This window comes from Erythrolamprus reginae, chromosome 7 (genome assembly GCF_031021105.1).
Source record: "Erythrolamprus reginae isolate rEryReg1 chromosome 7, rEryReg1.hap1, whole genome shotgun sequence".
Lineage (NCBI taxonomy): Eukaryota > Metazoa > Chordata > Lepidosauria > Squamata > Dipsadidae > Erythrolamprus > Erythrolamprus reginae.
In genome coordinates, this window is record NC_091956.1 from 86,419,307 (window position 1) to 86,433,445 (window position 14,139).

Consider the following 14,139-nt stretch of genomic DNA (forward strand, 5'->3'; position numbering starts at 1 on the left):
GTTCGCAGCTGGGGGGGTGGGGGTGGCCTCCTCTTAAACCAGGGTTCTCCCCCTCGCTCCTTCTGTGGTTGAAGTCAGAGCAGAAGTCGGTCCCTCCCGCTTCGAACCCGTTTGCCCAAACCAGTAGTGACCCGCTGGGGATGTCATGATGATGTCGCAGAACCGGTTCGGTCGGTGCTGATCTGTGGGTGCCACCATCTTTTTCTTTTTTTTGGTGTGCGAGGGATTTCCCCCCCCCCCCCATGTTTTTTTTCTTCTGCGCATACGCAGAAGCCGAGTTCCCAGCAGTGGGCATGTGGCACCTCTTGTTTTCCACTTTTTTATTATTATTATTTACTTTTTTGTCCCTGTGCGTGCGCACGAGCGAAGTGCAGCCATGGGGCGTGGGAGGAAGTGGACCGGAAGCGAGGTTAGTTAGACCCCCCCCCTGAGTCACATCTTGTATCCAGGGAAGGGCGACCAATTTTTTTACTACCCCACTGTGGCCGTGGCTTGTGCATTTTCTTCCAACATCTTTCAGTGCAAATTGGGGGCTCTGGGGCGGAGCTCCATTTTCGCTAGCCCCCTGCGTTCTCCCCCCTGTCCCCCCCCGCGCTTGTATCGCAATCACATTAGAACAACGATAGGGGCAACTGTTTCCCAACCTTGTTAATCTTCCAGACAGTTGTGGCTTTGTTCAGTAGATCTGCTGAAGGGAAAAACTGAGTTCTGCAGACCTATTAAAAGCTTCGTCCTGTTTTGCAGTACAGTGGTACCTCAAGATACGAACCCCTCGTCTTACGAACAACTCGAGATACGAACCCGGGCTTCAGAAAAAAATTGCCTCTTCTTACGAACTTTTTTCGTGTTACGAACGCCAAACCCGAATTTCCGGGTTCGGCGTTCGGGAGGCTGCTGGGAAGCCGCCCGGCTGTTTTAAAAGGTGACAGCCGGGCTGGGGGGCTTACCAGCAGCCTCCCGAACCCCGAACCCGGAAGTTCGGCAAAAGTTCGGGGTTCGGGAGGCTGCTGGGAAGCTCCCCAGCCCGGCTGTCACCTTTTAAAACAGCCTGGGGGCTTCTCGGCGGCTTCCCAAACGCCGAACCCGGAAGTTCGGGTTTGGCGTTCGGCGTTCGGGAGGCCGATGAAAAGCCCCCAGGCTGTTTTAAAAGGTGACAGCCAGGCGGCAGCGGTTTTTTGCGGGGGGGGGGGGGGGGGGTTTGGTTGCACGGATTAATTGACTTTACATTGTTTCCTATGGGAAACAATGTTTCCTCTTACGAACCTTTCATCTTACGAACCTCCCCCTGGAACCAATTAGGTTCGTAAGACGAGGTATGAGTGTATTATTATTTTTTCCTTTCACAGGAAACAGTGAAAATTGGATTTTGCCCAGACTATTTGATGAATACTTTTAATAACAAGAGGCAGTGTTAGCAATGATTCAGGCTAATTTCCAAGATAATGGAACCTTCTCACTTAGCAGAAGAACCATTGCTGAGAATCTGCTTTTAAAAACACAGAAATAAAAGTGTTACGATTTCCCTTTTTAAAATCTTTACTTGTGTGTTGTTGTTGTTTCTTAAAGTCAAAAAGAAGATCTCAAGGATTATCCCTGGATGCCATTTATCACTGCCTGAACAGGACCATCTTGTACCAGTTCTCCAGGCCCCATAAGACGGTCCCCCAGCAAGTGGCTCTTCTCGACTCTCTCAGGATGCTCACGGTGAACCGAAGCCTGATCCTGAGCCCCGCCAATCACGACCAAGAATTCATCAGCTGTCTGGCTCATTGCTTGATTAATCTTTATGCAGGAAGGTAAGCGGCCCAGAAGGTATTCTTTGCACTTGGGTCGATTAAATAACATAACATAACATAACATAAATGTGTAATTCCCAAGATGATAAGCATCACATTTCTTTTTTGGGGGTCTTTTTTTAAAATAAATATTTTGTTATTTTTTTAATATAGAAAAAAATATTGCTCAGTGATTGTGCCCACCACCAGACAAACATTCATACCCCCCCACCACCAAATTGGGGTTGTTCCTTATATATACCATTTTAACTCAAGAGCAAAATATCTATTTACATATTATAAAGTGATTCCAACTTGTTTCTTATAGCTGGGTCTTGGATCCTACTCGCCATATATCGCAATGCAGTTTCATTAGTCAAATTCATCATTTTGTCCATAATTTCAAATTGAATGTGGTCCACCATGTACCTAAACCAATTTTGCATTGTCCATTTTGTCGCGTCCTTTCAACTTAAGACTATTACCACCTATTACATTTCTTTTTTTTTTTGTAGGTGTAATTTATAAATCACAGCCCATATTTCAGATATTTAGGAAGGCAAAGTGAAATAACCAATTCCTTGTAGAAATGCAGATATTACAGATCATTCAGAATCTTTTTGTATTGATACATAGGAATAACTTATTGGATCAGTTTGCAGTTAGTAAGGCAGTTTGGTTTAGTGGTTAAGGCGCCTGGCTAGAAAACTGGAAACTCTGAATTCGAGGCCCGCCTTAGCCCTAAAGGACAACGGGACGGGCCAGTCACTCACTCTCAGCCCACCCACCCTCGCAGAGTTATTGCTATGGGGAAAAGAAGAAGAGTAAAGTGCGTTGGATACATTTACTGCTGTGAACTATTTGTAAAAATGACAAAGGTGGGGTACAAATGAATAAAATAATCTTTCATTGCAGTTTGAAAATAGAACGCATTGTGTTCTGTTTTCAAGTCTTTCCAATATCTGTTGCGTATCAATGCACTGCCATTAATGTTATATTTTTAATTCAGCACTTGCCCACATGAGGGGTTGTGGGTTTTTTGCTAGGCTGTTGCCTTTTAATCATTCTGTGTGGTTCACTCCTTCACCTTTTTCACTACTGAGTGTCATGAGACTCTCAGAACGTAAGGTAATAATAATAATAATAATAATTATTATTATTATTATTATTATTATTATTATTATTATTATTTATTGGATTTGTATGCCGCCCATCTCCGCAGACTCGGGGCGGCTAACAACAATAATAAACACAACATGTACAATCCAATAATAAAAAACAACTAAAAACCCTTATTATAAAACCAAAAATACACACAAACATACCATGCATAACTTGTAATGGCCTAGGGGGAAGGAATATCTCAACTCCCCCATGCCTGGCGGTATAAATGAGTCTTGAGTAGTTTACGAAAGACAGGGAGGGTGGGGGCAGTTCTAATCTCTGGGGGGAGTTGGTTCCAGAGGGCTGGGGCCGCCACAGAGAAGGCTCTTCCCCTGGGGCCCGCTAAACAACATTGTTTAGTTGACGGGGCCTGGAGAAGGCCAACTCCGTGGGACCTTATTGGTCGTTGGGATTCGTGCGGTAGCAGGCGGTTCCAGAGGTAATCTGGTCCAATGCCATGTAGGTAACCGTGTGTCTACTTATAAATGCAGAACGATGTCTATTTATATCAGGACCAGCTCTCCTTCCCCCCACAGCTGTTCTAAAGCAAATGTCCCTCCTTCACGTCTAACCTTCTTGGATGCTGTTTACAGCAGCGTTGAGGGTTTTGGTCTGGAAGCAGAAGCCAGAATGACCACGTGGCACATCATGATACCATCTGACGTGGAGCCTGATGGAGTCTACAGTCAAGATGTCGGCGAAGGTGAGGATACACCATGAAAAAGTCCTGGAGGCATCCGTAATATGGCAAATGATTTAGCTTTACTAGATAAGTGGTCAAAGCAATGGAAACTGCAGTTTAATGTTTCCAAATGTAAAATAATGCAAAAGGAATCTTCAATCTGAGTATTGTATTGGCAGTTCTGTGTCAGCAAAAACTTCAGAAGAAAAGGATTTAGGGGTAGTGATTTCTGACAGTCTCATAATGGGTGAATAGTGCAGTCAGATGGTAGGAAAAGCAAGTAGGATGTTTGGCTGCATAGCTAGAGGTATAACAAGCAAGAAGAGGGAGATTGTGATCCCGCTCTATAGAGCGTTGGTGAGACCACATCTGGAAGACTGTGTCCAGTTCTGGAGATTTCACCTACAAAAAGAGATGGATAAAATTGCATGGGTCCAAAGACGGGCTGCAAGAATGGTGGAAGGTCTTCAGCATAAAACGTATCAGGAAAGACTTCATGGACTCCATCTGTAGAGTCTGGAGGACAGAAGGGAAAGGGGGGACATGATCGAAACATTTAAATATGTTCAAGGGTTAAATAAGGTTCAGGAGGGAAGTGTTTTTAATAGGAAAGTGAACACAAGAACAAGGGGGCACAATCTGAGGTGAGTTGGAGGAAAGATCAAAAGCAACATGAGAAAATATTATTTGACTGAAAGAGTAGTAGATGCTTGGAACAAACTTCCAGCAGACATGGTTGGTAAATCCACAGGAACTGAATTGAAACCTGCCTGGGATAAACATAGATCCATCCTAAGATAAAACACAGGAAATAGTATAAGGGCAGACTAGATGGACCAGGGGGTCTTTTTCTGCTGTCAATCATCTGTGTTTCTATGACGTATGGGAGCATGTTAGGCTGAAATACAAGTCAAATGTTGCTCGTTGTGCTTCTCCCCCTCGTCCGTCCTTTCTCACACCACCGTCATACTAAGGGCTAGGGCCAGATGTTAAAGTTCAGCAGCCCCAAGTCTTCCGGCACAGATGAGTTTTTAAAGCCTTCCGGAGGACCAGGAGAATGGGGGCGGTACAAATCTCTGGAGGGAGGTGATTCCAAAGGGCCGGAGCCACCACAGAGAAGGCTCTTCCCCTAGGCCCCGCCTGATGACATTGCCTGGCTGACCTGGAGAAAACCGACTCTGTTGGACCTGACTGGTCATTGCGATACATGAGGCAGAAGATGGTCCTGTAGATAATCTGGTCCTAAACCATGTAGGGCTTTAAAGGTCATAACCAACACTTTGAATTGATGTCCTATTTTGGGGGAGACACAGTCGTTGATCACAATTTTGTCCTATTCATACGTATAGGTCGCCAACTTCTCCTTAAAGCCGTGAATCGTGTGTGGACAGAGTTGATCCACAGCAAGAAACAGGGTTTGGAGGAGGCTCTCAAAGTGTCCCTTCCGGTCAATGACAGAGGCCATGTGGACATTGCAGTGGCAAAAGCTCTCATTGAAGAAGCCAGTTTGAAATGTTGGCAGAATCACTTGGGTAAGAACAAAGATGGGGGGGATTTAATTTTCCAATTTATTTAAATAAACAAACAAACAAATGCTTTATTGTCATTGTATGTATTATACACAGTATATCCATGCAACGAAATTTGTATGAGTCTGCGGAGAGGGGCGGCACACAAATCTAAATAATAAATAAATAAATAAAGTATGACGCCAAAGACCAATCTCAACATACATAACAGTCCGAAAGAACAGGCTCAACGCGCCACAATTTCCCACCTGAACCATCCAACATCCACACAACAGAACAACTAGTGTTGCCCCCCACCCCCCAAAATATATATATATATTGTTAAGTGCAATTACAGCTTTGGGATAAAAACTGTTCAGACTTTAAATTAAGTCTAAATCTAAATTTAGGCTTTAGGACATAATGTGTTCTATGAAATGATGTTCAAAATGTTTTGAACTTAAGAACATTTTATACTTGAAAGGCCTGCAGGATATTCTGAGTAGCCCATCTTTGAAACAATGGCTTTGACCTTGAAAGAAAATCCTTTGAGCTCAGCATTTTTTTCCATTCAAAGACTCCCAAACTCACCATTCCCCACACCTGCTGATTAACTATTTGAGAGCATGGATAAAATATCTGATGGACTTTGCAGGTTTTCTTCCAGCCTGTGCTGGAGGCATCTGGTCCAGGAGATCTCGTAACTCTGCCAAGGAAGATTCCTCTAATGGGATCTCTCTAGAAGTAGGCGGCCAGAGGCTCTGAACCAAAGCTTAATTTGAATCTTATAAGCAAGCAGGTCTCTGAACTGTTGTTGAAACAAAATGTTATTTATTTTATTTTATTTATTTATTTTGTCCAGTACACAATAATATACAATGAAGCTTATAGAGATATAGGAGAGAAGATATAGGAGAGCAATAGGACAGGGGACGGAAGGCACTCTAGTGCACTTGTACTCGCCCCTTACTGACCTCTTAGGAATCTGGAGAGGTCAACCGTGGATAATCTTAAGGGTAAAGTGTTGGGGGTTTGGGGAAGACACTATGGAGTCCGGTAATGAGTTCCACGCTTCGACAACTCAATGACTAAAGTCGTATTTTTTACAGTCAAGTTTTGAGCGGTTAATATTGAGCTTGAATCTGTTGTGTGCTCTTGTGTTGTTGTGGTTGAAGCTGAAGTAGTCGTTGACAGGCAGGACATTGCAGCATATGATCTTGTGGGCAATACATGGATCTTGTTTTAGGAGTCGTAGTTCTAAGCTTTCTAGGCCCAGGATTGTAAGTCTAGTCTCGTAGGGAAGTTTCGTGGAAGCTTTGCAAAGCTTTGTAGAATAACATGACAGTCTGGATTATGTCAGATGGCAATGGCACATGGGCAGGGGTAAAATGCAACTGTGGCATTTTGATCAATTCTTTTATCTCCCAGCTCATGAAAAGAAATGCGTCAGTAGAGGGGAAGCTTTGATTCCAGCAGCTCAGTCAAAGTTATCTCGGGTCAGCAGCGGTTTCGGACTCTCCAAGCTCACCGGATCGAGAAGGAACAGAAAAGAAAGTGGACTCAGTAAACATAATCTCTCGACACAGGTAATTTACAGAATTAAAAGGCAAAATAACTTCGAAATTAAGACTAAATTGTTGCCTCCTCCTCATTTGGCAACTTGTTCTGTGTTTTAACGTCACTTAATAAATTGTCCGTTTCCTTCATTGTATTCTGCTTATATCCAGGACTGGCCATTTATAATCCACATCTGAGAACTGGAATCTGTTGGCATCTAAGAAGCCCTTCCCTTCATTCTTGCCTTAGAGTAGAGGTGGAGAAAGAACTATGGCCCTTTGATGACCTCTGGACTTTAACTCCCAGCATTCCTGAGCTGTCTTAGGAATTCTGGGTGTTGACGTCCACAAGTCATAAAAGGGCCTTAGTTCCTCACTCCTGCCTTAGAGTGACAGTCTAAATCTCATGATCTTGGGTCGCAATGCTCTTTAAAGTTTTTTTCTTTTCTTTTTTTTTTAAATATAGTTTATTGATTTTTTAAGAGAAGGGGGGGAAAAGAAAAAAGGGGGGGAAATAGGGATACAAAAAGTAAGGGCGATACAGAACAATAAACATATTTCAGCATAAGATATATAACTTATTGTGTATCAGTTTTAAACATTTAACTGTACATCTTCATGTTATACTTAATATTTAACGTTTTATAGTTTCGTATCTATAGATTTACTTAGCGATATATTAGTATGGTTAGGTAAAATAAGATGGGATTTGGGTGGGGAAAAGGGAAGGAGTGATACCTGCGATACAGCAGGCGTATGCAGTTTAACGACATATTTTTAAATTATACTGTTGTGGGTGTGGGTGTGTATATTGAGGATGGTTGCATATTACATTGTTAGTAGATTATAGATAGATATCAGAGGGATTGAAGTTTTTCTCATTCTAGATCAGAGCTGTCAAATCCGTGGCGTCACATTGTCATCACGCGACATGTTGCAACTTTCCCCCCGTTCGCTAAGCCCGGTGGTGGCAGTGGCCGATGTGTGATGCAACCAGCCCATGTTTGACATCCTTGTTCTAGATGGTCACATAAGTCACTAATTCTGCCGTCCAAAATTTATTTATTTAATTGGATTTCCATGCCGCACGTACAACACATAAAAAGAAGAACAATACAATATAATTGTCCAAATCCAATTAATTTAAAAATAAGTGTGCTAATCTATAAAAACCAGTATTATTAAAAAAACAATCATACCCACTCAAGCAACAATCATGTAACATTCAGTGACAGGGGTCTAGAGTCTAATCACTCCAAGCCTGACGGCATAGATGCGTCTTAAGACTCTTGTGGAAGGCGAGGAGGGTGGGGGCAGTACAAATCTCCGGGGGGAGCTGATTCCAGAGGGACAGAGCCCCCACAGAGAAGGCCTAGGCCCTGCCAAGCAACATTGTTGACGGGACCTGGAAAAGGCCGACTCTGGGGGACCTCACCGATTACTGGGATTCATGCAGCATAAGGCAGTCTCGTAGGTAATCGGTCCCAATGCCATGTAGGGCATGAAATTAATGAGATTTTCCCCCATTAAATCAGTTGAATATGAATAAGTAATATATACATGGCAGAAACTAGCAATCCATTTGCCGAATTTCCATTAAAAAATGACAATCGAGTTCTTTTTCAATGCCGTTCTTTCTATTTTCAAGAATGAACCTTCTTCCTGTCTACACTAACATTTGTGTTCTTACCACTAGGAGATTTCTCAGTGGATGTTCACGCACATTGCTGTGGTTAAAGACTTGGTGGACATGCAGTATAAAGAACATCAAGAGGTAAGTGAAATGGACAGGTCTTGTAATCAACCCCTGCCCTTCTCAGTCTTCTGAACTGAGGGAGGGGACATAAGCATAAGGCCACTAGCAGGCATTTGAAGCAGAATGCGCTGCCCTTTGCACATCTGACCCCAGTGATGGGATCAAAGGGCAACTCACCTTTCTTTGTTTCGCTTGAAGACATTTTGCTTCGCACCCAGGAAGCTTCTTTCAGTTCTGGAGAAACAAAGCATCTTTTGGGACAACCATGGTATCTCCATAGATATGTACAAATCTAACAACAAAATCTTCTTTCCAAGAATAGATCTTAGCTTTGACTTTGGTCCCATGGGTGTGGGGAGAGCCTAAATATTCAACTGCAAATCTTTACGGGTTTTTTTTCTTTTGGTAAGGTTCAAGGAATTAATCCTAAGATAAAACACAGGAAATAGTATAAAGGCAGAGTAGATGGACCATGAGGTCTTTTTCTGCCGTCAATCTTCCATGTTTCTATGTTTCTAAAATGGACAAGTGAAAGAAACAATGATAAAATGGGCCAAAAATTTTGTTTTGTTGTAAGCTGCTCCAAGTCTCCGGAGAGGGGCGGCATACAAATCTAATTTGATGATGATGATGATGATGATAATAATAATAATAATAATAATAATAATAATAATACTGCCAGCATAGAATTTTTTAGGGTTAACCAGTTTATTGCATGAAGTTGTTTTACCAATAGACTTTTGCTATGACCAGCTTCTGAAAGCACGTGTGGCTTTTTAATTTCTGATTGTTGACAACGTCCGGACAGAGCACTTCCTTGATAAAACAGCACTTGACCTTCTCCTTCCTTTTTCTAGCGTCAGCAAAATGCCTTGAAGTATGTGACGGAGGAGTGGTCCCAGATAGAATATGAGCTCTTACGGGAGAGGGGCCTTTGGGGGCCTCCCATCGGTTCTCACCTGGACAAGTGGATGCTGGAAATGACCGAGGGGCCGTGCCGGATGAGGAAGAAGATGGTGCGGAATGACATGTTCTACGTGCAGTATCCTTACATGCCAGACACTGAACACGAGACCAATTTGCTGGTAAGTGTAAATGCCACAGGAAAACTTAACCGTAGCTCGCAACAGGGCCAAAGCACTCGGTCCTTGAAAATAACGTTCATCGCAGTGACTGTCGTCTGGACTGCAGCCTACATTTATTGGCCCTTAATATTCATTGGCTGTGGATTTATTAAAGTTTGCTGGGAGGGCATTGCTGTTGGGTCAAGGGATGGTCACCACCAACAAAGGCCTTTGGTAAGACCACCCTTAGAATATTGCATCCAGGGTTGGTCACTATGGTGTAAAAAAGATGTTGAGACTCTAGAAAGACTGCAGACAAGAGCAATAAAAATGATTAGGGGCAGCGACGGGCAACAGGCAGCGACCAAAAAGTGACCACACAACCCTGGGACACTACAGCCATCATAAATATGTTGCCAAGCATCTGAACTTAGATCACATGACCAGGGGGGCTACTATAATGGGCAGAAGTGTGAAACACTGTCAAAAGTTACAACTTCAGTCGCTAAATGAACTGTTGTAAGTCGAGGACTACCTCTATATGCAAGATTGTTAATTCAGAACATATATCCACTTACAATTAAGCAGACCAGGGGCGTCGAACTCGTGTGTTACGCGCTGGCCATGGCCATACCTGGTATTGCAGAGCGCGAAAAAGTCACGATACATCACGAAATGCTGCTATGATGATGATGCCAGTTTCACACCCCTGAAGTAGAGTTTAACCTCAGTTCTAACTCTTTTTAATGGATTGGATGCCGAAACGTCATTTTTACTTCCCTGCCTCGCAATCCTTCTCTGGGTCCCATCGACTAAACAATGCTGTCTGGTGGGACCCAGGGGAAGAGCCTTCTCTGTGGCGGCCCCTGCCCTCTGGAACCAACTCCCCCCAGAGATTCGAATTGCCCCAACTCTTCCCGCCTTCCGCAAGATGTTGAAGACCAGGCATTGGGGGAATAACTATCTCTTCCCCCACCACCACCTTTTTTCCTGACTGTAACACATGAGAATGGTGTGATTGTGCAGTAATGATTGTTTTTAATATCTATGGGTTTTAAATTTCATTTTTTAACTTATATTGGATTGGATTTGCACTCTGTGTACTGTATTGTTGTTGTTGTGAGCCGCCCTGAGTCTTCGGAGAGAGGCGGCATACAAATCTAATAAATACTAAATACTAATGATGCAGACAAGGTTGAATCTGGGTATTTTGAAGGCTCAACCAAAATAGATTTTGATAGTTTTAGCCACGTGTCACGCCAACATTCTTCTTTAGAGTGATTTATTTTCCCCTCATGTTTTTTTATATTTAATGCCCTGTTTTCAGTTTGACTTCTCGAGTAAGGCTCCCGAGACGTCCCACGAGGCCAGTCCTCAAAAGGTAAAGGAAGGAAAAAACAGCCCACGGGGGGCCGAGGGGCTGGAACTCTCTCTGCATGTGAGGCCACCATAACAAGGCTTCCACGTCTGGCTTCCTCTGCTTTCTCAGTGATTCTGTTGCGGGAAAGATTAACAACCTACAGTGAATACACTTAAGGGGGTGTTGCTCTGTTCTCTTCACGTCTTGATTTAACACAGCATTTCCCAACCTCAGCCACTTTAAAATGCCCGGACTTCAACTCCATATACCTATTGGCTGGAGGGCTCTGGAACTTGGTGTCTCATGGGAGTTGCTGTCCACACATGCTTTTCTCAGGAATTCTGGGAGTTAGAGTCCACACATGCTGTCTGGGGAATTATGGGAGTTGAAATCCACCCACCTTAAAGTTTCTGAGTGCGGGAAATGCGTATGTAATGTGTCTCTTTAACTCTTTCTGTCTGTGCTACACACTAATGGTTTGAGATTGTACAGTAATACCACACGGCCTTTTCTTCATCGTTTCAATGTCTAATTCCAAATCTTAACCGGTTACCTGAAAGTTCTCTTTACCTTTCAAATTGTCCGTCTCCACTAGACCTCTAGAGCAGGATTTCCCAACCTGGGCAACTTGGAGATCTTTGGACTTCAACTCCCAGACAGCGAACGCTGGCTGGGGAATTCTGGGAGTTGAAGTCCAGATACCTTCAAGTTGCCAGGGTTGGGAAACCCTGCTCTAGACTGGCAGGAGGTTCTGTGAACGCAGATAGATTGTCTTGAGACCCTGTATTAATTGGCTCCCTTTGCTTTTAATTCCAATGGGTTAAGAAACCTGCACGATACCGAAGAGCCATAAGCTACGACAGCAAAGAATACTACATGCGCTTGGCTTCTGGGAACCCAGCTGTCTTTCAAGATGCCATCGAAGAGACTTCGGAAAGGGAAGCGGCCCAGCAGGAGCCCGAGCACGGGGAGGACACGATCGCCAAAGTGAAAGGTTGCACTTCCTTTTCTGTTTCCCCTACCCTCCCACTCACCCCCCACCCCCAGATAGGCATTGGTATCTATTGGGCAGGTCAAAGCTATCAGTGACACCTGTCTCTTTTGGGGAGGTGGTTAATGAACGGTTATTTTATATAAACATTTACATTGTTTACATTAAGGGGTTTTAAACTGTTTTTAATTATTGGATTTGTACTGTTTTTATTGTTGTGAGCCGCCCCGAGTCTTCGGAGAGGGGCGGCATACAAATCTAAATAATAATAATAATAATAATAATAATAATAATAATAATAATAATAATAATAATAAATGGCAGAAATGAATCATTTCCAGCCAAATGTCAACAGTAAAACTGCCCCGCCCAACAGCCCAACCAGAGGTGGGATTCAGCAGGTTTTGACGGTAAATACCACCTCTGATTGGGCCGGATGCCTGACGCAAAGGCCACGCCCACCCCAGCTCCACAAAGGCAAAAAAGTCACAATATGTCACATGATGTCACATGATCGAGTTTGACACCTGGCTTTAATTCCTAAAGAGGCGTAAAATATTGCAATAGTAGCTTGCACTGTTCTTTTTTAAAAAATCCTTTTATTCTTTAATCCTTTCTTTCTTGTTTATATGGGTGGAGGAATCAATCCCCTGCTTGCAAGGCCAGACTTCTAAACCTTCCCCATTCATTGGTAGCTTTTATTGTATGTTGCATTTATATCCCATGTGTGGGTCAGTTCCCATTTTTATCTCCTTCTCTTTTGCGGTGCTCAAAGGCTACACATCTGATGTCTTCGCTTAATGCCCAAAGGAGGCCTCTTCAGTAGGAGACCGGATGTGATTTACTCAATTCCATTGCTAAGTAACCCAATGGAACAATTGGATGCCATTGACCAAACAGCTCTTAGTAAAATGGAGATGTTGATTAAACTTTCTTTTTATTGGATCAGCTGCTGGTGGCACTGGAGTTTTGTCTTCTTTTGGATGTGTGTTTTTTTTAGAGGCAGGGCCATAAATCTCAAAGGGCAGCAAAAGAGACATTGATTTCAGCTGACTTGCTGATTGACAGCTCTACTTAGCTGCCCTACAAAGGTCGCTGACTGTACCACCATGGGGTTGACGCCTTCTGTTGTGCAATGCAGGTCTTGTTAAACCACCGTTGAAGCGATCTCGTTCTGCACCTGATGGGGGTGATGAGGAGAACCAGGACCAACTCCAGGACCAAATAGCTGAGAGCAGCTCAATAGATGAAGAGGAAAAAACGGACAACACAACTTTGCTCCGACTGCTTGAAGAAGGAGAGAAGGTAGATGATATTGACGCCTGTTCTATACATCACAATATCTTCTTTCTGAATGCAGCAGTAACACTTAGACTTATGTGCCGCATTTTTCAGAGTATAAGATGCACCTTAATTTTGGAGGAGGAAAATAGGGGAAAGAATCTGCTTACCAGGTATTCATGGCTAGCGTCCTTAGTCTGGTCAGCTTCAGCACATTGTTTTAGCCCCTGGTTAGGGCTTTAAAAAAAACGTCATTCAGAGAGAGTAACAACGAAAGAGCTTGCAAGCCTATAAGAGCTGGGGACACCTAGAAAGAAACATTTGGAACGAGTAGAGCAAAGACTTAGGGCTTGGAAAACATTATTCACAGAGGGCAACAATGAAAGCACTTGCAAGCTGGTAAATGCTGGGAACATTGTTAGCATTTGGTTAAGGTTGGAACGAAACATTTGGAGCAAGTTAGACCAATAAAAAACCCCTACAAAGACAGGGTTCAGAAAACATTATTTGCAGAGAGTAACAATGAAAGAGCTTGCAAGCCGGTAAGAACTGGGAACATTGTTAGCACCTGGTTAGGGCTGGAAAGAAACTTATTTGGAGCAAATTAGAGAAATGAAAAAAACCCTGCAAAGACTTAGGGCTTGGGAAACATTCTTTGCAGAGAGAAACAGTGAAAGAGCCTGCAAGGGAAGAGCTGGGAAGATCGTTATCAGCTAGGTAGGGCTGAGGGCAGACGGGAGGAGGACGGAAGGCTACATTCAGAGTATAAGCCACACCCAAATTAACAGCCTCTTTTAAGGAAGGAACAGGTGCATCTTGTGGTTTACAAGATCAACATATTGTCCCCCAAAAAATCTGAGTCCTCATTTTTCAGACTTTGGAAGGGTGGGAGGCTGAATCAATCTTCAAACTGCTGGCAGTGAGCAGAGTTAGCATACAAACCTTGGATCAAACTCCAGGCTGTGGGCAGAATCTTCCTGCAATCCTGCAATCTAAGCACTG

General features: G+C 43.4%; 1 protein-coding gene across 9 annotated transcripts in view; it reads left to right on the forward strand.

Moving 5' to 3' along the window:
• Positions 1-14,139, forward strand: part of WDFY3 (WD repeat and FYVE domain containing 3) — a 145,197-nt gene that overhangs the window by 106,933 nt on the left and 24,125 nt on the right. For 3 of the 9 annotated variants that reach the window (XM_070758084.1, XM_070758085.1, XM_070758090.1), the window contains 9 exons: positions 1,567-1,796; positions 3,476-3,642; positions 4,971-5,153; positions 6,558-6,715; positions 8,382-8,459; positions 9,299-9,526; positions 10,833-10,886; positions 11,691-11,859; positions 12,998-13,161. In XM_070758084.1, coding sequence (XP_070614185.1) covers positions 1,567-1,796; positions 3,476-3,642; positions 4,971-5,153; positions 6,558-6,715; positions 8,382-8,459; positions 9,299-9,526; positions 10,833-10,886; positions 11,691-11,859; positions 12,998-13,161 — 1,431 coding nt within the window. The remainder of the gene's footprint in view (positions 1-1,566; positions 1,797-3,475; positions 3,643-4,970; positions 5,154-6,557; positions 6,716-8,381; positions 8,460-9,298; positions 9,527-10,832; positions 10,887-11,690; positions 11,860-12,997; positions 13,162-14,139) is intronic. The other 6 variants (XM_070758086.1, XM_070758088.1, XM_070758087.1 and 3 more) reach the window with 5 other exon arrangements.